Source organism: Micromys minutus, assembly GCF_963924665.1.
Source record: "Micromys minutus genome assembly, chromosome: 13".
Classification (NCBI taxonomy): Eukaryota; Metazoa; Chordata; class Mammalia; order Rodentia; family Muridae; genus Micromys; species Micromys minutus.
The window spans coordinates 44,470,920-44,495,800 of record NC_137982.1 but is presented as its reverse complement, the minus strand read 5'-3'; the positions used below and the strand labels follow the sequence as shown (position 1 = coordinate 44,495,800).

At 43.8% G+C, this 24,881-nt stretch overlaps 2 protein-coding genes across 4 annotated transcripts in view; one reads left to right on the top strand and one right to left on the bottom strand.

Annotated features, from left to right (window-relative positions):
• The window catches only part of SLC25A12 (solute carrier family 25 member 12), a 63,667-nt gene extending 51,285 nt beyond the window's left edge, over positions 1 to 12,382 (top strand). Inside the window, exons 12-16 of the mRNA XM_080927734.1 lie at positions 5,002 to 5,142; positions 7,176 to 7,314; positions 10,076 to 10,234; positions 10,358 to 10,448; positions 11,365 to 12,382. Coding sequence (XP_080783860.1) covers positions 5,002 to 5,142; positions 7,176 to 7,314; positions 10,076 to 10,234; positions 10,358 to 10,448; positions 11,365 to 11,566 — 732 coding nt within the window. The 3' untranslated portion in view covers positions 11,567 to 12,382. The remainder of the gene's footprint in view (positions 1 to 5,001; positions 5,143 to 7,175; positions 7,315 to 10,075; positions 10,235 to 10,357; positions 10,449 to 11,364) is intronic.
• A 10,787-nt stretch (positions 12,383 to 23,169) lies between these two features.
• Positions 23,170 to 24,881, bottom strand: part of DYNC1I2 (dynein cytoplasmic 1 intermediate chain 2) — a 49,696-nt gene continuing 47,984 nt past the window's right edge. For 2 of the 3 annotated variants that reach the window (XM_080927267.1, XM_080927266.1), the window contains exon 16: positions 23,170 to 23,792. In XM_080927267.1, coding sequence (XP_080783393.1) covers positions 23,679 to 23,792 — 114 coding nt within the window. In that variant the 3' untranslated portion in view covers positions 23,170 to 23,678. The remainder of the gene's footprint in view (positions 23,793 to 24,881) is intronic. The other variant, XM_080927268.1, reaches the window with a different exon arrangement.

Sequence of the window (24,881 nt, the reverse complement as noted above, 5' to 3'; positions counted from 1 at the left end):
AAGTTTATCATTACATTGCATATTGGTGTATATGTGCTTGGAAGTCAGAAGACTTCCAGGACTCAGTTGTCTCCTGGAACCATGCGGGTCCTAGAGACTGGACTCAGATCATCAGGCTTGGTGGCAGGTGCCTTTACCAGCTGAGGCACCTCAACATGCCCTAGTTTGTTGCTTTGTTTTGAAGGCCTAGATCTGTAGCTCCCCAATTCTCTAGATAAAGCAGTCTGTCTTCCTCTATAAATGTATCTCCCATGACTTTGAGAGCAGTGGAAACAGCCCCACCCCCACCCCCATTTCCAGGAATCCGTAGAATCCCAAGTTCATGCTGCAGACTTACATGGTCACATACACATGCACATATGGTCACATATACACATGCACGTATGGTCACATACACATGCACATATGGTCACATACACACATGCACGTATGGTCACATACACACATGCACGTATGGTCACATACACACATGCACGTATGGTCACATATACACATGCACATGGACGTCATTGTTCATCTGTGCCCTATGATAGATACACAGGGATTTTCACTTCCTGTCTCAGCTCATTCTGGCCACCAAAACAGAATACCATAGATTGGGTGACCACAGAAATGTATTGTTCACAATTTTGGGCCCCATCAGATTCACTGTGGTGATCCTTGCTCTCTGGATCTCAGTGCTGCCCTACTTCCTCGTGTGGAGGAAGGAACAAAGCAGCTGTCTTCGTCTTTTGTAGCATACTAATCGCATCCACAGGGGCACAGCCATTAGGACATGGTCACTTCCCAAGGTTCTACCTTCTTGGGTAAAAGATTCCAACCTATGAATCTTCAAGGATCAGCATCTATATGAATATATATAGACACATATATCCATATTCAGACCATAGTGCTCCCCTTATTTATTCTAAGGTTTGTGTTTTGTTTTTTTTAAAGATTACACACACACACACACACACACACACACACACACACATACACACATACACTGTCGCTGTCTTCAGACACACCAGAAGAGGGCATCAGATCCCATTACAGATGGTTGTGAGCCACCATGTGGTTGCTGGGAATTGAACTCAGGACCTCTGGAGGAGCAGTTGGTACTATTTATAAAAGCCATCTCTCCAGCCCATATATAAGCTTTCTAAGGTTTTGAATCCATGGTTCCTACTACCAACTCACTTAAAAATTCACTAAAAGTGTTAAAATGATCAAACTTAGACAGGAGGTCTGGAAAGGGGCCACCCCAGCTCTGCTAATTGTGCTCCGGAGCATGGCTGACCTCCCTGGGGCTGGGGCTCACAATAGGGCGGGTGGTGACCTCCTCTAAGCCGCTGCCTCTCTCTTCTCCAATGCAGCTAATCACGTCATCGAAAGCCTCTTCAATTTTGCTCATCTTAAGTAAATTTGGACATAATGATAATGAAATTTATAGCAAATATTTTACATTCATAAGTGATTTGGCATTTTTAAAGCCAGATCACAGTGCTTTGTGATATAATTGTAACTGTTTTCTTATTGGGCACTTGATTGTTTTCTGTGTAATTTTATTGCTTTGAGAGGCCACAAACTACATGCTGGTACAAACACAGGTGCATCTTCACTGGGACATTACTGTTCTCGTGGAAATGTATTCATTAGATGATTATATCTGCTGTGAACAGAGCGTTTCCCTGCCGGGAGCTGTTTTACTGTCATGGAAGTCAGTCCTAGCATGGGAGAAACACAGAGTTAAAGGCTGTCCAGAGCCTCAGTCCTCACTCCACAACCCTTAGAGAAGGACATCACGTGTTCACGGTGTATGCTTCTCTTTGAGTGCTATAAACATCCCACATCCCAAGTTTCGTTATATATATAATTATATATATAATTTTTTATTTACTTTTGGGACAGGGCCTCATTCTGTCTCCCCGGTTGCCTGGAATTCACTCTATAGACCAGGCTGGCCTCGAACTCACAGAGATCCTCCTGTTTCTACTTAAGTTCAGAGACTAAAAGTTCCAGCCACTACATCCGGCCTGTGTTATAAATGTGTGTGTGTGTGTGTGTGTGTGTGTATGCATGCATATATGTTTGTGTGTGTTGTTGTATATATGCATGTCTGTGTATGTGTGCATATATGTTTGCATGTGTTGTAGTATATATGTATGTCTGTGTGTGTATGTGTGTGTGTGTGTGTGTGTGTGTACAGGATCTCTCACTGAACCTTGAGCTAGGCTGGTGATCAAGCCCAAATGAACCTCCTGTCTCTACCTGCCACAGCCTGGAGGTTCACCTATACCTAGCGAAGCCTTGCTGTTTATATGGGGTCTGGGCACTTGAACCCTTGCTTTTATGTTTGCAGAGCAAGCTTTCTTATCTACTGAGTCTCTCCAGCTGCATCTAAATATTTGGACAAATTAAATAGCAGGCTTATCATTTCTAAAACGTTACAGTGTTTCTTGAGATAATTTACCTATATGATTCTAGTTCTATTGTAAAGTTTAAACATGTAAAACAAGTTTAAAGCCATGAACAAACATTATTGAACGGATAAAAATTTGACTCCTTAAAATCTACGGACCACATGGGGATGACCCAGTAGACGGACGCCAGGCTCCAACTCCACTGTTTATGGTCGCCTTGCTCCGTTGCTGGGAGATCCATTTTGACCACTTGTTTCTGTGTTCCAGGGTGTCCTGTGGGAACTGAGATGCTCGCCTTCAACATGTATAACAATTGATGTGACTATGTGTGTAACGAGTGTTGTTGGCTCCTTTTCTCCATTATACTGTTTTAATGGTAATTTAGAAGAAAGCTTGTACACTGAGAAATTTGGGAAACTGTAGGAAGAGGGCAAAGCTAAGTCAGCTGGAGGTCATTTCTAAGAGGATCAGATGAGAGAAAAGAAGGTCAAGAGAAGGAGACCTCCCAGAATTCGCCAGTGTTTGAATTCACCAGTGTTTAAATACTGGTGAATTTAAAAGGCCAACCCAGCAGTAGAGGTACAGGCCTTTGATCCCAGCCAGCCAGATCTCAGTGAGTTCGAGGCCAGTCTGGAATACTAGGGCAGCCAGGACTATACAGAGAAACCCTAACCAACCAACTAAACAACCAACCAACCAAACAAACAAACAAAACCCATGAAAGGACTTTGTGCTGATTTCAACATAATGTCCATATTTAACACTTACCACCTAAAGGCTGACACACTGGTGGTGGTAAATCTGAAGGATTATAATAAAAAAAAAGTATAGTTCTTATCTTTTTATTTTAATCTGCTTTAGTGTAGAATATAAAGCATGTTTTCCCAAAGACAGTCTTTGCAACCATTGTTTAAAAAAAAAAGCGATTTTCAGGGAAATCGTAAACTTTTCAATTGGTTTGGTCTTTAATTCTAGCTACAGGAGTAATTACTTGGATTATCATTTTAACATAATTTTTCACCCAGCAATCCTTTTGAAAGTGTTGTTTGCTTAGCCGGAAACACTGAAACGCCCCTGTCTACCTGCAGAGCAGCAGATTATAAAAGAAAGAAACACGGGCAAATCAACATGTAAAATTGGGTCAGAATATCCCAGTTGGGGGACCTGGGGGCCTGCTGGTGGTCTGGGCTTCCTCAAGACAAAAGGGGATTAGTTCCCTGGGGAGTTCAAGTCCAGAGAAGGAAAGGAATCTAGGGCCAGTGTGGCTCTCAAAGTCATGAGTGCTGAAGGGTCAGGATCTGAACCGAAGGTTTTGAAGAGGGCTGTGTCCCCAGAGTGTTAAGGAGCTGTCCTTTGGAAGGGGGTCTGGGAGGGTCAGGGGCATAGGCAGATGTGGAGGAGGACGGGTGGACCTCAGTGCTGTCTGGACACCTGTGGAACCGCCCTGCCCATCACAGACTCAGACTTCCTATGTGATCTGAACACGCTCTGCGGCTGTTATGACTGTATAATGATTATGATTATATGGATACCATTACAATTATGAATATTGTATGAATATAGTTTTGATTATATAATGTAAACAGCCACAGTTTAAGACAAGAATATGCAAATGAGAGTTCTTCGATTGTAGAGAAAATGTGTATTTTATTTATTTTTATATGTCCGTGATCATGCACATATGCGCATCTTTATATTACAGAAACCGAAAAGGGAGTTGTAGCGGTTATTTTAAACATTCCCTCCCCACCCCCCACACTCGTTGGCAGACTTCAGATGCAAATACACTCTGATTATTTAAAATCAAACCTGTTTCTCATTCACCACCAGAACGTGGCATGTGCCATGATCTGAGGGTGTTACACTCCGAGTGATTCCGGTTCCCAGCTCTGTCTTAAAGGTTTTTCTTTTTCCCTTGGTTTAGTCTTGAAATAATACTGAAGTTTCTTTCCCCAAACTCCTTCCTTTTATATGGGTGTCCCTGGTCCAGGCTCAGAGGTTTGTGCAAGGGCAGGGTAAGAACCGGAGTAGATGCATCTCTGATGAAGGCCCCTCTGTGGGCCTAAGGCTGTGTTCACCTTTCTGCAAGTTGCTGGATCAATGCTCTGCCAAACGTCCCCTCTCACCAGGAGCTCACCCTGCACGTCTTCATTTGCTTGGGTCTGCCAAATTGGGTTTATTGATTTTGCTGCTTTTGAATATGCTTGAGGTTATCCTTGAAGGTTAGTTCTGAGATTTGGTCTTGACATTTCAAATAGAAATAAACCCAGATCCGGTCATGGTGGCTCTTGTGCAACCCCAGCATTCTGCAGGCGGAGTCAGGAGAATCACTGTGAAGTCTAGCTTAGCCTGGTCAATACAGTGTGTTTGGGTTAGGTTTAAATGATGTTGGGCTAGAGATTGAGTCTTTATTTCAAATAGACACAAACCCAAACTGAGAGTAACGTGAAGCATCTTCGGAACATCTCCGTGAACGCCATGTGTGCCTCTCCTTCCCCGGTGAAAACTAGAGACGTCTTCCCTGCCTTTTCCTTCATTGACACCCCTAGACCAGCTCTGGTGTGGAAAGAACTTGTTTGTGTCCCTTTGCCTGCAGGCTGGAGGCTCGCAGGTCATCTTTACCAACCCTCTGGAGATAGTGAAGATCCGCCTGCAGGTGGCCGGAGAGATCACCACAGGACCCAGAGTCAGCGCCCTGAATGTGCTTCAGGACCTGGGACTTTTTGGGCTGTACAAGGTGAGTCGATGCCAGTCAGTACACAGTACAGCCATGTATACACACAGTACACACAGGAAAGAATGAAGAAGCTGGATGACCCCAACCCCAACCCCAAGCTGAGACCTATGGGATAGAAAACCCAAATGAAATCAGGACAAAGGCAGAGGGATGTCCACACAGGTGCCCCAAGATAAACATGTTCCTGTTGTCATTTTTAGCTTTTATGGAACTGTTGGCTAGACATTTGTCCCATAGCACCTCTGGCTTCATGCTCCTGGCCTTTATTCCATGGGGTCTTTGAGAAGTTTCTTTGGTACTCATTGGATAGTTTTAGGATTCCAGAATGATCCTAGAGTCTAACTATGTTATCATCCGAGGAGGGGCTTCTCTTGTCTTAATCATTGTGACCATGGTGGAAAAAACATAGTATAATTTGGCGGAATTCAAGTCTTTAAGAAGTTAAGTAGGAGGGTTTGTCAATAATGAATTCCATTAAAAAACAACAACAGTTACCGTACTTTCACAGAACGTCAGTAAACAGATTCCCCCCCTGCTGGCATACTTACGCCACCGTCATTACAGATCAGATGTAATGGAGCAGAAGCCAGTATTTTTCTTTAACTAGGAGAGTATTTTTTTCCGTTCCTTTCCCTGGTAGAGGGAAAATGCGGAGATTTCACCTCTATAGGGGACTGTGTTTGCACAGCATTGAATTTATTTATAGATCCATAACTACTGAAATGTGTAAATTTACCTCTGTAACTGCAAATTAGAAATTAGGAGCGTCTAGAAGAGAACTGCATGCCCCAGGGCGCTCTGGAGCCCAGGCTGGCAGCTGAGCGTGTCTCGTACAGGCACCTCTACTCCCTCTTCCCACCCACCCTCCCCGCCATCCCTTGAGCAGAATTCGTAAATATTGGTTCTGTTGGTATTGTCCTGTGAGAGTCCTTGGATGTTTTTGTTGTTGTAATAATAGCAGCTATGGGAACCCAGTGCTTGGCTGTAGCATTTGTCTGGTGAGGCCTGGCTGGAGGGGTTGGTGGCAATAGTAAGGAAGGTGGCCGTGGCCCAGCCCATGTCCAGGACAGGCCGTCTTGAATGGGCAGTACATGGAATGATCAGGGAGCCGCTGGGCTTTTCTCTCTGCCTTCCCAAGGACAGTTTTCTTTCTCCACTGCATCTGGCATTCTGCCTGGCACTCTCAAGGCTGAGAACTGATTGAGGTTGACTTGGTAATTTGTTAGTTTTAGGGGGCTTGGGAATCAAGCCATTCCTGCCAGGATCTGATCTAACACCTCTCCTGCTTCCCCTTCCACGAGGGTCCCCACTCAAGCTCCCCACCCCCACCCCTAGCAGAGCTGAGCAGGTCAAGCAATCTGGGAAGTCTGAGAGCCCTATAAATCCTGAGAGGTTGCCTTGCTTAAATTGCAGAAAGTTCCAGTTACGTGTTGACAAGCTGCAGAGACCAGCAGCAGAGCATCCTCTGAGTCACTATTGCATTGCTTTATCACTTACGAGGATAGATCTCATGTGTGATTACAACAGAAAATGAGTTAATTATCAGATAACGTATTTATTATTTCACATTGGTGTTTTGCCTGCATGTCTGTCTGTGGGAAGGTGTCAGACCCCCTTGGAACTGGAGTTAATACATAGTTGTGAGCTACTATGTGGGTGCTGGGAATTGAACTCAGGACCTCTGGAAGAGCGGTCAGTGCTCTTAACCACTGAGCCATCTCTCCAGCCGTGCTAAATAAAGTTTAAAAAAGAACAAAGAAAAAACCCTAAATAAAGCATTTCTAGAAATGCTAGATGATTCTTTGTTGTCAAAATGCTGCAGTCGCCTGGGGTTAGCCTGGAAGGATGCCCGTTTTCCTTTAGAAGGCTTCCTGCCCTGAATGTTTGCTCTGTCCCACCCCAGTTCCCCTCACACCACCTCTAATGCTGTTTGAAGGGTATCTCAGCCTGTCACTGAGGTCTGCCTACTTTCTGTTCATTCGGTCAAACCATATTCACGAATTGTTCTGCACCGTTTCCTCGCCACGTGACAGGGTGCCAAAGCGTGTTTCCTCCGAGACATTCCCTTCTCCGCGATCTATTTTCCCGTGTACGCTCACTGCAAACTCCTCCTGGCTGACGAGAACGGACGTGTAGGAGGCATCAATCTCCTAACCGCAGGAGCCATGGCAGGTAACCACACATCTTAGCCAAAAGGATTCTGTTGGGAAACGCGGATCTCTCACTTGGAGCTTTATTTCTGGAAGTTATTGTTGGGATCTGACTTAGCTGGATACAACCGCCTTTTCTCCTTTGTGGGGACACACTCAGATTCTGATGAGTGTTAATTACATTTGCATAATGTGGATAAACAACTTAATGCCGCTTAGCAACTTGGAGCCAAATTAGATCTGCCCATCTAAATTGGGCTTCCATCATTAGCATGTTTCTTAGCCTCCTGGGCTCTTAAAACCTTGGGTGCAGCCAACTAAGGTGAAGTTCTTTGCCAGATCAGTTGCTCTGTTGAGCCAGTGCTGACGCACAGTCCCTGCCCGCCCTTATGCTTGCCCATAGGGTAGAGAAGTCCCACTTCGGCTCGCTGGCTAGGCCAAAGCTGCATCCTGAAGCACTTGCTCTCAGCTTTCAACTCCTTCCTTAGCATTCAGCTTGGTTAATGGTTGCTTAAGTTGCTTTCTCCCTCTGTAATAGGCTGAGTGTTTCTTGGCGGGGAGAGGGTGTTCATCATATCCATCCTGCCTTCCCTGTGTAGGCAACGAGACACCAGATTAGGCCCAGAAGAGAGTCCACCAGAGAGAGGAGCCTGGTAGCAGGAATGACTCACAGTAGTGGTTGGGGGGGTAGGGAGCTGAGTGTGTGTATCCCTGTCCTTCCCGACTCCTGAGTTACCAGGGACTTGGAATAGCAGAGAGCAACCAGGCATCCTTAGGCGCAGCAACACAGAGAAACAGCAGGGGAAGGAAACGTGTCTGCCTTCCACACGGCTAGCCATGAACCTGCAGAAAGCCCAGCAGAGTCAGGACAAGGCTCTGGTCCCTGCTTGGGTCTTTTTAGATTTATTTACATGTGGGAGGCAGAGACAGGCAGAGCTCTGTGGGTTTGAGGTCAGCCTAGTCTGTATAGTGACTGGTTCCAGGACAGCCTGAGATACGTAGCGAGACCTTGTCTCACAACATGGAAAACACACAAACAAACAAAACAGCAAAAATGAGAACAGGATTTATTTGCTTTTAACATGTGCATTTGCCTGCACGTATGTATGTACACGACATGCGTGCCTGCTGCTGCATGAGGCCAGAAGGTATCGGACCCCCTGGAACTGGAGTCATAGATGGTTTCAAGTTGCCGTAAGGTGCTAGGAATCAACCCCGGGTCCTGTGAGAGAGCAGTCAGTGCTCTTAATCACTGAGCATCTCTCCAGCCCCACCACTGGGCTCTTAATTGCTGAGTTTTCTTTTTCTACTACTTGCCCTAAGTAATGTGTGTCCAATGTTTGGAGCCCTGGCTTCTGGGAGTGTTGAGATGTATACACTGTTCTTGCTTATGACCCCAGAAGGCCACTTCCTCTTTTTTAAAGATTTATTTATTATATATAAGTACACTGTAGCTGTCTTCAGACACACCAGAAGAGGGCATCAGATCTCATTACAGATGGTCGTGAGCTACCATGTGGTTGCTGGGATTTGAACTCAGGACCTCTCCAGCCCCAACTTACTTTTAAAAACAAACAAACCAACAAACAAAAAACAAGAAACCAGGGCTTTGAGCCCTTGTCTGGGGTCCAACAAATGCCTTAGCCTCTGGCATTTGTGATCTTGGTTAGTTGAATGAGAACAGGCAGAGATGCCCGGTTAACCTGGCACCACGCACCGCCCCCCACACCAGCTCGTTTCTTGTACTCATTAGACTGTTCTGAAGTTGATAATGACCCGGCACCTTCCAGTGGGCATCAGAACCACGTAAGTTCCCAAGTCATAGCAGCTTCTTTCTTATAGACATTTGACATATTTTCAGAAAGAGGTGGGTTCTTCTAATTATTACCAGTCAAGCTTCACTAGCAGGTTCTGAGAACATTTGGAGACCTGTCTCAGAAGGCAGGCAATTTACCTGCTTTCCTCTAGGAAAGGAAATAGGGTGCTGGGCTGATCAAGGGAAGTACTGGCATCGGTCTTCTTAAGGGAGCCTCCTCAGAGCCACCAGCTCCATCTGCCTAGCGCAGACACAGTGATATTTGGGCCAAATTGAATTCCTTCCCCCTGGGGAAGGTCACGCTGCTTTCTAGGTCTGTTTTTGTTTTATGAACAAAACCTATGCTTGAGAAATCCATCTTCCCGCGTCCCTGCTGCTGCTGCTCAGGTGACCCCAGGGAGCCGGGGCACTGGGGAGGAGTGGCCTCTGGATGATTGGCTCCCCTGCTGCTCTTTAACTGGATGCCTACCTAGCCTGCTCCCATTCAGGTTGTAATGACTGTCACAGGAGCTGGTCTGAGGAAGGCTCAGCTGCCTCTCCCTTAGCACCTCAGACTGGCAAGCGCTTGATGCTTTTGACCCTCACCCCACAGTGTGGTTGGCAAGAATCATCCAAGACCACGATGCCTTGCAATTTGTGGCGCATTAAATGGATGTTACACGTGAGAATCCTCACATCTTATTTAAAGATGAAAAGCGTATAAAGGTTGTTAAAGCCGGAAAGGGAACGCGGGGATTCCTATCAGAAGCACGGCTTCTCTCCCTCCCTCTCTCATTGTTCTTTGGGATGGTACAATAGAGACATCTCCTGAATTCAGAAAGGAAAGAAAAAAACAAAGCGTTTCACTGGAAACAAGCAACTAGCCGGCCTCGGTATCTGCTTAAGGAACTCTATGGTTACAGTTGTGGATTTTCTTGTTGGATATATGGACTCTTTAGGAGGTTTAACTGTGGCTTTCTCCCCTAAGGTGTGCCTGCTGCTTCTCTGGTGACCCCTGCTGATGTTATCAAGACAAGACTGCAAGTGGCGGCCAGGGCTGGCCAGACAACATACAGCGGAGTCATCGACTGTTTCCGGAAGATTCTCCGGGAAGAAGGGCCATCGGCCTTTTGGAAAGGGACTGCAGGTAGATGCTGAGGGGTCCTACAGAACGGCCATCTGACTTTCATGTCCTGCCCCTGACTCTTCAGTGGTCACCTTGTAGCAGCCATCCCAGTGTTAAGTGTACTCTACCCCGTCTCTCTTCCAGCTCGGGTGTTTCGGTCCTCACCTCAGTTTGGTGTCACCCTGGTTACCTACGAGCTTCTGCAGCGGTGGTTTTACCTAGATTTTGGGGGCCAGTAAGTATAGCTACTTCTCCTTACAGTGACACTAAACCCAAATGCATGCTTGTGCTGTTTACGGGGCTGCTTTGGGAATGCTGAGAGATGGGACACAACCGGTAGTCACACTCCGGTGATTGCTTTTCATTGTTTTCACACTTAGGAGAGCTCACTGTTTCCCATCACTTAGTACATAGATGTTCACACACACGGTTCCCAAGAGAGGTTTCCCAGTGAGTCAGTTTGTAGGGTGCAGACTCAGCACTCAAGGCTTACCCTGGGGAGACAAGCAGTCGCTTGTCGAGTCTGCAGGGAAGTTGTATCCAAAGCAAGGAAGCGATTATTAGCTGTTGGGCAGAAGCCTGGATACTGTTTGTGTGCTGTCATGACCCTGAACCCCTCTTCTGCTGTTGATCCAAGTAGTGGAGGGACCAGCATATCAGAAAGCTGCAAAACACCAATTTTATCATCCCATTGTCCAAATACCGTGTCTTCAGAGATTGTAAAGCAAGAACTAAATTTGTTTCTCTTCGGCAATAAGCTTTATGAGCCCACTACTTAAGAAGCTTTTAAATTAAACCAATACATATACCTTTACAATACATTTCACATTTCCTGAATAAAAGTAGAAAACCAGAAAGCCCACAGATAGCCAGCTTCCCAAAGACTGTTACTAATTAAGTGCATCTTCTCTTCCATTTTTTTTCCTGCCTGAAAGTCTGCTCATGTGTGTACACAAGCACTGGGGGCAGGGCCATTTGTCTTGCATATGATGTGTATCAAAGCAACGTCCTGGTGAGGCTGGATATCATGATAGGTGCCCGAGACATTGAGAGAGCCTTCTTCATGATGCATGGGTACCAGGGACTGTGCTCAAAGTGTCAACTGCCTTCAGCAGCCCTGAGCTCACCAATGGTCTGCCTTTTCCCCACAGCAAACCATCTGGCTCAGAACCAACACCAAAGTCACGCATCTCGGACCTCCCTCCTGCCAACCCCGATCACATCGGTGGCTACAGACTTGCTACAGCTACTTTCGCTGGCATTGAAAACAAGTTTGGCCTTTACCTCCCTAAGTTTAAGTCTCCCAGCGTAGCTGTGGCTCAGCCCAAGGCAGCGGCGGCGGCAGCTCAATGACGTAGCAACTACAGACCGAGGCCCAGGAAAACGGGTGGTACCGTGTCCAGTCAGCTGCACGGTGCTGTCTGCGCTGGGGTCGACCACTTTCTATACGACCTATACATGTATTGTTTATAAAGTGATCATATGCCCAGGGAAAACCACAGTGCAGTTTCAAGCTTTAGTCTTATTTGTTGAAATGTTTTCTGAGCCTTGGCATGAATTACGTGTTCTAGACTCTGCTTCTTCACAGCTCATACCTACAGTGATTGTACATATTGTACATCTTTGTAGAGAGACACCTCGGCACCTCATCCCAACCAATCACGTTTATAGACATGTAATGCTGTTCTGAGTGGCTTGAACTGTACAGAATGTTTTGAAAGTGTTTTATTAAGAATCATGTAAGAATAAATGTACTAAAGTTAAATTCCTTCTCCTCTTGGTAACTTATGGAAATCAAGCATCAGTGTTGAATGTATCCAGTTTCAGTTTGTTTTCCATCCGGGAATCGGAAGGTATGTGCTGATAAAAGGCAGAGCAAAACTTAATGCTCACCGCTTGGCGAGGGTGCATGCCGTGGACGGGAGAGCCTGGGGCCTCTCATGTGCTGTGTTTCCAGTGTGGAGCCGAATGTAACTTTCCTGCCAGCTGGAAGCAGCTCCTCATGTCCTCACACACATGGGAACAGGATGGGATCCAGCACAGCCCGCTTCATTTTGCTTTTCTCCTATGCAGCAAGGTAAAGGGCAAGATGCTGAAAGAGTAAAGTTTGGAAGTTAACCTTCGTTAAAGTATGATACAAATCAAAAATAAAAGCACACCAAAAATGTCTGCACGGAGTTGGTGTCCTTCCTAGGTCTCCTCCTGGGGCTTTTTTGTCTGTGCTCTCCTGCTTTTAGGGAGTGCATACTTTGTTACAGAAGGAATTAGGGGGAGGGAAAGGGACATTCCTACCGGGTGATTTTTGTGGGCCTGGGTCCTTGTTGGGAGTTCAGACGGAATGACTTCCTCAGAAGGTCTCTTGAGCGCATGTGTGTGTGTCGGTGTGGGCGCGTGCCCACACACATGCACATTTGCTCTTAACTACTTCTGATCTACAGCCACACTTTGCAGTGGTTGTTTCTTGAGAATTGGTGACACCAGGACTTACTACCTTTAGTGAAGTGCTCTAGGAAAACATGGCTGAGACCATGGATGTAAGGATGTGTGCAGATATCATTAGAGGTGCACCTGGAGATGGCCCAAGTCACTAAGTGCCCTACACAGTGATCATCAGTTGGTGGCTCACAACTCTGTATCTACAACTGAGCTTTCTTGAAGCCCTAAGAACAAAAGATATTTGAATGTGGGCTATTTCTAAATGTGTTAGATTAGTGTCATTAGAACAAAACATAAAGCATAATTGTCCTTGCTATGTTAGTTAAAACTATACAAGTAGTCCAAGGACATGAAATTACGTGTGTGTGTGTGTGTGTGTGTGTGTGTGTGTGTGTGTGTGTGTGTAAGACGATGACAAAGTGCCCTCACTACCTCATCTTCAACCAGCATTCCCGTCATCCCTTGCTGACAGGTTAGAGTATAAATTTGTGATCTGTTTTCCATACATCTACATATGTATATATTTATATATTTAGAACTAGGACTACGCAATGTATGTGTGATTCCGTGACTTGGTTTTCTTAGTATGTCCCTGAGCTCTTTCCACATCAGCTTATAGGAAATGTGTCCTGTTTCTTGTAGCTGTGTATTATTTCATTGTATGGATGATGAAGCCTTTTAAAAACAGTCATTTCATTATTATTAACAACACTGTAGTTAGAGGAGAACATCTTTGCATGTCATGATACGTTATTGTGTATTATTATTTTGTTAGGGACTAATTCATAAGATAGGTGGGCTTTATGTTTTGTATACATCTTGCTGCATTGCTGTTCACAGAGGTCTCCATCTCCTGCCCTCGGGGAACAGGTAAGATCGCCCATTTCACAGGCAGATCATAAACTGGTCACTGTCTCAGTTTTTATTTTTCTAATTGCTAATGGGCTTGAATGACTGCCTTTTAAGTTTTTGTTTGTTTGTTTGCTTTTTGTTGTTGTTGTTGTTTTGAGACAGGGTCTTACTCTTCTAACCTCAGAGTCTGGGAACTCCCTATGTAGATCAGGCTAGCCTTGAACCTATGGTAACCTTTTGTCTCCCCTGTAAAGTGCTGGAAATATAGGTGTGGGCAGAACATCTGGCTGTCTTTTCATTTTTACTTGTCATCTGTACATTTTCTTTTTGTAAAATATACAGAAGGCACATGAAATCTATAGAGGCACAGACACAGAGAAGGGTACATACAGGTTAACATATAGCACTCATGTGATGACCAGGTCAAGAAATAAAACATTCCCAACAAACCAGAAATTCCCTATGCACTTCTCCATTCTTTCCCCTCCACCCCATCCCTGCTACCATGCCTTCACTTCTGTGTGGTTTTCCTACTAACATAGACATCCCTAAATACTGTGGTTCTCTTCCCTCCTGAGACAAGATCTACTGTGGTCCAGGCTGGCCTCTTACTAGAGCTAAGATTTGACAACAAAGCTTGATTTTATTGTGTCAATGATGTGCAAGCATGTGTGCATGTGTGTATATGTTTCCATGTCACAGCATATGTGTGGGTGAGAGGATAATTATTGAGAATCAGTTCTCCCCATTTTCCATGTGGGATCTGGGGATTTGAACTCAGATCTTCAGGCTTGGGCAGCAAGCTTTTACCCACTGAGCTGTCTTGCCAGCCCTGACCTATTTTTTTGAAATTTTTATGAATGAAATTATGTACCTTGAGACTTCTTTTGCTAAGTACATTTGTAAGGTTTGTCCCTGCCATTGTGTGCATTGAGTTTGTCCATTCTATCGTGTGGGTGCATGCTCATTTACTTCCTGTCTTACTCTTGGTTGACATTTGTTTTCCCAGTCTGTGGTTATAGACAGTGCTGGTATAGATATTGTGGACATCTGTTCTGTACTGTGCCTCTTCTTAAAATGTGTGTGTGTGATGTGCACCATATTCATGCCTGTGGCTCCAGAAAAAGTGCCAGATCCCTGATAGAGTTATAGGTGGTTGTGAAGTGTCCAAAGTGGGTGCTGGGAACCAAAACCAGGTTCTCTGTAAGAGCAGAAAGTCCTTTTAACTGCTGAGCCATCTCTTTAGCCCATGATATTCTTCCTATTTTGGATACTACTATGTGTTTGTTTCACACATTTTACTTCCCTGTGCCATGTCTTTTATGCTCGTTTTGGTATATTAACATTTTGATTTTAATATGCTCAAACGTATTGATATTTTTCTTGTTTGCTTGTTGAGCATCCCATTAAAAAAATCACGCTTTTATTGTTCTGGGAATGTTGCTCAGTGATGGCATGCCTGCCCAGCATTTACAAGACCCTGTGTTTACTCCAGAACCACCAAAAGACAAACACAAAACCTCTAGGTGAAAATGATAAACAGTTATTTTCTTGTTATACACTTTCTGGTGTTGCCTTTTACACTCAGGTTTCACGCAGTTTGGATCTCTCCTCCTGTCTCTGGCAATGTGGGGCAGACCTTTGATTCTCTAAAGGGCAGCCAGCCTTGCCAGCAGTGTATTCAAAGCCTGTTCTCTCCGCTGCTCTGGAGCGCTGTCACTGTCGTCTACTAAAAACCAGCCTGTGCTTCACTGTCTCTGGGCTCCTTGCTATAGGTCTCTCCTTATGCTGATGCAGGCGCTGTCTGTACTCTGTTAACTTCTGTATCTAGTACAATACACACTCCTGATACACAGTGAAAATTGCTTCCCCTGTTAGAGAGCTAGGAATCTTCTTGGTTCTTTGTTCTTCTATGTATATTTTATCAGCTTATCAAAAACCGTTTTAAAAACACAGACAATTTGAACAGTAGTGAATCTGTAAGCTGCTTTGGAAGAATTTGTATCATTATTATGGGGGCTTCTGATCCAGGAACATATTATATCTCTAACTTAATCATTTTTCATGTCTCAATAAAAATTTATACTCACCAAAGTGGTCTTGTCCATCTCTTGTTGTATGTGCTTTTAGGAAATTCATGCATTTAAATGCTATAGCCCATCTGCATGTGTGTGCATGTGCGTTTGTGTGTATGCATGCACATGCATGCAGTGTTAGGGGCTCAATACAAGGTCTGTGCATGGTAGGAAAGCCATTCAGTTATATTCCTCTTGCCTTTACTGTTTGAGATAGGGTCTCTCTAGTTAGCCTGGGCTGGCCCAGAGCTTTCGCTCCTCTTGACTCAGTGTCTGAAATGCTAGGAATTGTTAGCTGGCTGCCACTTTGCCCAGGGCAGTGATGGCATGCTCAAATACAACTTGATTTAGTCTGTCACTCTTGGTCTCATCTTTCAGCCTTGTAGTCAATTCTGGTGGTTTGTTTCCCACATCTGTCTTCTTTCCTTCCCTCGCCTCTCTCCCTCCCTCTCCTTTATTTCCTTTCTCATTTCCTCCATCCTCCTCCTCCTTTTAGTACTGGGTATTGAACTCAGGGACCTGCACAAACTAAGGAAATATTCTGCCAAAGCTGCAGACCCACCACCCTCTCTTCCTTTATGAACTGTTTGTAAAATACATATTTTATGGTGTATCATTTAAACTTTGGTTTTTCAAGTTATACCCTTAGTGACTAGAGCTTATAATAATTTATAACAACCTTGTATTCCCAGTGAGCTATATTTTAGTTTAGTAAAGGAATTCCCTGTGCTTTGTGAGCGTCTGCAGTCACGACTCGCTCTTCCCTGTGGCTTGCAGTTATATCTGAAATTACTGAGAACATGCATGGAGTCTTTAGTATTTCCCACTTGCTCTCCCCTCCCATCATTCTCTCTCATGATTATGAGGATTTCCGTTAGCAGTTGAAAAGCAGGTTGGCTAGCAATGTACATTCCCAATCCTCCTTCCTGCCACTATGCCGTTTTCTCTTGGTCTTTGGAAGATGGTTTTGCCGGATATAAACCTCTTGGTAGAACAGGCTTTTTTCTGAAACCATTTGGAATCTTCTGTTTATGATACTGTTTTAAATAATAGATCACCTGTCAATTGCGTACTGATTTTTCTTTGTTTTAAATATGATTGGCCTAAGTATATAATCTCTTTTCTTTTTCTGTCTTCTTATCCAGTGCTTGACAGTTCCTGGAAGTCCTATTATTTTCCCCTTGTTCTATCAATTCTTCAGATTTTTGAGGACTTTAGTTCTTGGATTAAGATTCAAAATAAAAATTAACCTACATTTTGGGAATCCTCTTATTGATCAATGTCTACAGCATTTCTTCTCACTCCTGATATTTGTGTTTTTTGATTCAAGAGGTTGTCCAAAATTTGTACAGCAGCAATCCTCCTGCTTCAGCTTCAACTTCTAAGGGCTTACAGGGATGCCTCACCACCTTGTCTTTATCCTCACACAGAGACACTTTTCAGCACTGGTTCTCAGTGTCTGGGTTGTGATCCCTTTGGGGACTTAATGACCTTCATAGGAGTCACCTAAGCCCACCAGAAAACAGGTATTTACCTTATGATTCATAACAGTAGCAAAATTACAGTTAAGAAGTAGCAACAAAAACAATTTTAGAGTTGGGGGTTACCATAGCATGACGGACTTTTTTATTAAAGGGCTGCAGGCTTTGGAAGGTTGAGAACCACTGCTTTATGACCTTCCAAACAGGTTCATGCAGATAGGCTTATTTGAGTAAATGGTAATGAGCCTGTGATTCCAACTGCTCAGGATGCTCAGGCAACAAGAATCACGAGTGTGAGGCATGGCAAGGCAGTGGAGTCCCAGCTGCCCATCCCAGATTAAAGAAAACGCTTACCTCCAGAAAATGCAGACTCCTCCAGATGTGTCTAATGACCTTCCATGTATTGACAAATTTGTGATTTATAGTCAGTGATAGACACGAAACCCATTAATAAAGGCCTGGTCATTGTAGCAAGGTTTTTGTCCAATTATATCATCATCAGCTTTACCTATCAACCTGACACACTTGGGAGGGAGATTCAGCTGAAGTCCCTCCTGCAGACTGGCCTGGAAGCATGTTTGTGAGGATACTCTCTTTAATGCTGGCTGACGTAGGAAGGTCCAAGCCACTGTAGACAGTGCTATCGCTGGGGAGCTAGCCCTGTGTAGTATACGGAAGGCAGCTGCACAAGTCAGAGCAAAGGACCCAGTGAGCAATGTCTACTTCAGTCCCTTACTTGGCTTTTCTTGATTATGTACAAGAAGCTGAAAGCCAAATAAATCCTTTCTTCCCCAAGTTGCTTTGGTCTCTGTGTTTATCGCAGCAACAGAAAGAAGTGAGAAAAATGAGAACTGGTATTTATTACATAGGTTTTGCTCTGTGTCTGATGCTATGACAAAGCAGGGACCTGCCAGTCTGGGTAAGAAGTGAAGAAGAGCTATGTCACAAGACTAGTTTTGGGGCTTCCTCTATGGTTGACAGTCACACACAGTTCCTTGAGGACCACAGCCATTACTTGTAGGGTTTGAGTAAAGTCCTGAGTGTGTTTGTTTGGTATGGGGATAGATACACCAAGGACACCAGTGTCTCAGCCCCGTGGGATTAGTAAAGCGTTTTTCTGATCCAGCTATGAATGCTGACAATGAGTTCAGAAAACCGTCATAGACTCCTCTAACCTTGAAGACTGTTCCCCTGCAAAGACTGCTTCTAACAAGATTGGCTAACTCTGCCTCCTTGTTCAGTGGCACAGAATAAGCCGAGCTGGGGTGCTGTGGCTTCCCCAGGCGAGAACCCAGAGCACCCAACTCCAGCTTCTCTGTCTGTGCCCTTTCTTTATTCCCTTGGCACTCCAGTTAGTTCAACCACTAGAGCTGTGCAGAGTACGGCACCCTGTACTGACCATCTTCACTACATGTGGGGAGCACATCATCTCCAAGAGGACTAAACCTTCTCCCTTAGCTCACTGCTCCTCAGTATCAGGTGACTGGGGCTCACTCTGTGATGAGAAAACCTGAGGAGAACTCCTTTTGGACAGACACCAAAGCATTTGACCCTTTAAAGATGAGCTCCTGTTACTTTATGTAAAAGTTTTAAAATATGGGCTTGGAAGACGGGCAGGTGAATTTCTGTGAGTTCTAGGTCAGCTTGGTCTATATAGTAAGTTCCCCTTAAGTCACATCTACGTAGTGAGACCCTGTGTCTCCCCCACCACGGCCACTCTCTAGCCCAAAGTTTTAAAAATATGACCTCTCTCCATTCACGGATTAACAAAGGAACTAAAAAGAAAATTACTTTTACTTTACAGCATCTTCACATATGCATTCTCTCACAAAACTGCTACAGAAAACAATTATTTTTCTTATTTAAGAAACACTAGCTGGGTGGTGATGGCCCATGCCTTTAATCCCAGCACTGGGGAGGCAGAGGCAGTGAATTTGAGACTAGCCTGGTCTACAGTGTGGGTTCCAGGACAGCCAGAGCTACAGAGAGAAACCCTGTCTTAGAAAACGAAACAATAACAAAAGAAAAAGAAAAGGAAAGATTGTTCCAGGCTATCTTATGTGCCGGAGACAAACAGGGATGGAACACAGGCTTCTGATTTCAAGATGGGAATCTCACTCTGTAGCCAAGGCTAGCCTCAACTGTGTCATCCTTTTGTCTTAGCCTCCCAAGTGCTGGGATGACAGGTATAAACCACCGTGGCTGTCTTGGAACCAGAGTCTTTGGGGCTCAGTTTCCTCTCTCTTATATCAGGCCATCTTTAAGTAGAAGAACTTTTGTTACAAAGCATTTCCACTACTTTGCTTTCTGAGGGGAAAAAAAAAGTACTCAAAAATTCTGTACAAAAATCCACAAAAGATAAAATGACTTGCTATCAGTCTTCGCAGCGGCATTCCTGATTTCCAGTCACAGGGTCAGGTCTCTGCGCGCTCGGTGCAGTGCAGGTGTGTTCTACACCCCACACAATCACTGCCCCACAGCTTTCTGGCCACATCAAGTACATTAGGAGAGAGGCAGGATAATACATTCCCAGAGACCTGAATAGTGACCTCACGAAGTGAGATAGGCCTTCCAGCAAGCTTACCCGAGGGCAAGCTGTTCCATGCTGTAACTGGGAACCGCTAATGGAATATTAACAAGCCCAAACCGAGACTCCTGCTAGGAAACTAACAACACAAAATACTATAATTTCACCAAAGTTTGTAAAAGACTGCTGATTGGCAGTGGTGAAACTCTCTATAGCTAGAGCGACATACAGAAAACTTAAATGCCTGATGTCCATTCAGACTTTTAGGTTAGAGAATTGGGAACATGGCAAGTAGAAAGAGAATTTAAACACCTGAAGTTCACACATTAGGTCTGAGAGCACTTACTGTGAAAAACATCATGATTTGCTGACTATGTGAAGCCTTACAACTGGCATTCTGGCTTGGGACTGGGGAATCTTTTTTCTAAACTGCTCCAATAACATGTTCCCTAAATATGGAGAAAGGGACTTTAAAATCTGTGAGATAGAAAGAAAGTTATTACCACCTTGGGGTAGTGAACTTAAAATATTACTTAAAAGAATGTTATTTAATCCTTCACTTGAAATATGGACTTGATCTTGTCGTTTTCATGTGTGTGGTGTGCATGCATGTTCCCATGCTCCAGGAACCCTACCCAGACTTCTCAAACTGCAGGTGAGATGCACTTTCTGGCCGCTGGCATTTACATTATCTTTAGGGATCTGAGCTCTCTGTAGGGAAGCAACTGCTAAACCACCTCCCTGGCCCCTGCATGTTCCTTTTGATTAAAAAAAATTAATTTAAAATTATGTGTATGTTTGTATGTCTGTACACAGGAGTACAGGGGCCCATGGAGTCCAGAAGAGGGTGGAGCTCGAGTTACAGGCAGTTGTGAGCTGGGAACCAAACTCAGGTCCTCTGCAAGAGCAGTAAGCATTCTTAACCGAAGAGTCATCTTTTCAGCCCCAGTGTCTTTTTATAGTGTGCCCTTAGGACACTGCTCTAATTCCCTTAGCTCTATAAGACCGATATCTAGGTACTTTATTCCATGATGTGTGTGTTGTTTGTGTGGATACACACATAGGCATATGAGAAGACAGTTTGTAGAAATGGATTCTCTCCTTCTACCACATGGTCCCAGAGATCAAACTAAGGTCAGGCTTGGTGGCAAGCGCCTTTAGCAGTCGGTCATGTATATTTTTATCAGTCAAATATAGCATTCTACTTGGGAGTATTTTCCCCAAAGCTCTAAGGTCCCTGCCACCTAACAATCAGCAAGATGAAGGCTCAAAAGTATGAACTCTTTTCTGTTATGTATCTTAGATTAACACAGAAAACAAACCCCACCTCAACCAGATGCTAACACTAAGTCATCAAAAGTACCAGCGCTGTTGACTTTAAACCCTAGACCTCTGCTCAAGATCTGTGTGGCCACACCTTGGATGCTTTCGGCCCACACATGAGCAGTGCATATTGAGAGCTATAACTGGCCTCCAGTTAACATCTATTAAGTATGTAACTTCTCCAGTTAGAATATCACTCTGATGCACACACTGAAACACTGGGATTGTGAAAAAGACATTTTCAATTGTCTGAGAGAAATAAAGGGAGGACAATGTGCCTCACAGAATTTCTTCATGGCTATGTGGTGAAGTCTACCTGGGTGAAAGCAATCAAAGACCAGGACAGTTACCCCGCCACCACGCTGCCTTCGCTCTTCCTCCTCTGTCCCTTCACAACACAGTCCTCAGCTGCTGGCACAGACCCATTTTCTACAGTCTTGCCAAACTTTGCAGAGAACTTTATCTGTGATGAGGAAGAAAAGCCTCTACTGCTGAGTATTTAGCTTAAATGACAATAAAAATGATCTCAGAGGTTTATTCCCAATTAACTACTGTCTGAAAAACTGAATACGCTTTCTCAACACAAATAAAAGCAATAATCTTTAACTTCCTATTCAAAAGCAGAGAAACAAAACTTAGGAAATGAACCAAAAGCTGTGCCTTGTCCCTGCCTAGGAAAAACTCATCAAAAATAATCTACAATTTATGTCATGAGATAGTTTTCAAAATTACGAAGGTCTTTTATACCCAAAAGTAAAAAGTGTATGGTCCCCAGACCCCAACCGACTTCCTCTAAGTCCTGTGTGCCGGCCGGTGACTTAGAACCCATGTCAGGTGACTGATGAGCCTCGTTTCTGATGACAGACTTCAAAGGGGCTTCCTTGAGGAAATCAATGCATGTCCTACATGCGCAGCGAGGCTGAAGGAGTGAGGGGCTATGTTAAGTTTTTCTCAGGGGTGAGGGAGAAACTATTCTCCTAAAGCAGAAATTCCTTGGCAATATTTATTTTATAAACAGAAATACTAGCCCCAAATTGTATTTTATAAATACTTAGTGTCAACAAGTTTTTGCTTTAGGAGAATAAATGCTTCACTTTATAAAAGAACAACTTGAGACCAACGACCATTTGATCGACCACATCCATTTCCAACCTTATTCAACATTATATTTTAACATTTATATTTCCCCTTTGTTCTAGTCACTTTTACAAACTTAGAATAAAAACCCAGTACCTCTGAGTATATGAATACCTCTACTGAAAGACAGTGGGACTCAGCTGACTCTGAACTTTAGACTTACAATGTCTACCATAACCTGAGATGGTTCTTTGGTATACAACAGGCAACCATGGGGCAACTATGAAAACTAAAGATTCAAAACTGGAGACTAACTGATACAATCAAGGTTGGTAATTTTAGAGCTGGGAGACAAAGTAGAATTTATGTACTTGACATTTCGTAAGTATCAGAATAAGTAAGGATCAGGCTTGGTTAACATCACATTTCTCATAGAGGTCAAAGCTAGAACTACAGTTTGGGTCTAGTATTCCTGGTCAATTATTTCTTATACCACACAGTACTAAGAGTGAAGTAATTCTGTTATGTGGACTTCTGTTTTGTAGAATTCTCTCTCAACAGATCCTTCTTATAGAATCAAAGGAAGTTCAAATTCCGATTCTAATGTTTTAGTTCAGGTTCTACAGAGTGAAGAGTGAAACTCAGCTGGATCAGAAGGTGAACACCAGGAAAGGACAACTCAGCGTGTGAACCTGTAGATCTGATCCAGCTCTTCCCTCCTGAACTGACACAGCTCACTTCCACACTAACACACACATTTGTAAAACTGCTAGAGAATCCCAAGAGTAGAGAGGACCCCAGGGCAGTGTGGACACTTGAGCATGGCTCCTGCATGGCCGCCACACCCCTGACGCACTGCAGGCAAGCGTCTCTCCACACAGCCTACTGTGTGAGCTCACACCACAGTGCTCTGTCCCTGCAAACTAGGAAGTGAGCATTTAGTCTTCAGAGCCAGTAGCAGAGTCAGGCAGAAGCTAACCTAAGAGAACATTTGCACTGATGAGTTATCCAACAGGAGTTCGTAATGCTCAGGGGTAACATTATCCCTATCTGGTGTACATTTAAGGCTGCACAGGATTTAAGGTGGCTGCCTGCATTAGGAACTTTAAAAACAGTAACAAAAATTTATAAGAGAAAATTCCAAATTTCAGAAAGTAAAAATGAAAATTTGAAAAGTTAGTACATATTTGTTTTTATTTATAGATAACTCCCACAGAAGTATAGAGAAGGAAAATGGCATCAACATGAAACTTAAAACAGGTAGGCAGATGCATGCTGGGCACTCAGGGCAGTGAGAACTTAACTGACCAGGACTCGTGGACTGTACTACATAACAAGGAATTGTGGCTATTTAGAAATATGCAGAACTTACCTAGTCTGTGCTTTAGAAATAATTATATATAGTGGTACAAGTTCAAGGGGATCCTAAAGAATAATTAACAATATACACCCAGGTGTTAGAATCAGAAAAGGCTGCATTCTGTAAAGTTGTCAGCTGTATTAAAAATGACACCAATCCAAAACAAAGTGATATAATATAAAAAGGGCATTGTAAGCTTTGCTTCCTGTGTTAAACCCACTTTATCCATGGAATTTCCTCTTAATACTCATTTAAATCAGAAGCATGCAAATAGTTTAGGATCTACTTAATCATCTTTGCCAAGTTCACCAAGGCTACAGCCTGCTCTTCAGGGCTAGGCAGGGATTCGAACAGCTGCCTCCTCCTCTGCGTCAGCTCGGTTTGCATTTATTTCTGCGAGTGTTCGGCCAAATCTTGCCCATTCATCATTTCGGGGAACAGCGATCTGCTGTTAAAAGAAAGACAATGTTTGCTGAGCAATGAAATAAAAATTCATCTTATCTACTATTACTCTGTTTTCAAATAGCTTTTTTCTATTAAAAAGTAATAATTGACCCAAAGGGCCTTTCCATAATTACAGAGACTATAACAATGATTTACAACATTTCAAAACAAAAGGTATTTGTAAAACATGCCATGGCAGCTTCAGAAATGAATGTGTTGTTACCACCCGTGCAAGGAAACAAGGATGCTTTGTAGACAGACTTCCCGGCACCTCTATGGGTCTTGCTGAGGGAGAGGAATGCATTCAAAACTTTTAATTGTAATTTTTGCACCACTACTAGTATGAAATAGTTATTTTATTTTTTCTTTCCTGAGACAGGATCTCTCTGTGTAGGCTGCCTGTAATTCATGACCCTTTCACATCAGCCTTTTGAACACAGGATTTGTTTGAAACATAAAGTATTCTTTCTTGATTCTCTGACTCCTTGGTTAGAAGTTATACTGCTGTTCAGCATAGTGTTGAATCAAGAGCAAACAAGAGAAAGAATTTTATGATGCTTCTGCCTCAAAGAGTCAACCCGAATGTCCCTATGGCTGTTCTTTAACACTGCTGTGACAGGGCACAGATCATCCAGTGTGGCCAGTGTACAAATCTGCATCTCAATATATAAGATCTAATAGGTAGTTACTAGCCAAGTGTAACAATTTACATTAAGTTAATTAAAATTAACTAAATAAAAAAATTTTCAGTTGAGCTTTGCCAATGATAGCTTTTCAATGAGGGCGTGTCGCTAACAACTACCCAGTCAGCCAGTGCAGACACAGGACATCTGCATGCACTGTCCAACTGGCTGCTCTAAATGATCTAATATCTCGCCTCCAAGATCTAATTTCTATAGCCACAAAGTGTCAGGACAAGATGGGGAATAATGACATAGAAAAAGTCCAGAAGGCTCTAGTCAGGAAACAGGAAGAACTGAGCTCTGCTCCCTGTGTCACTGGGTGCTGCGTCCAGTCAAGCAGAGTGACAGGAGAGCCCGACGCGCCCTGCTGATCTCCATCTCTTGCCTTTGCACATACATACTCAGGCATG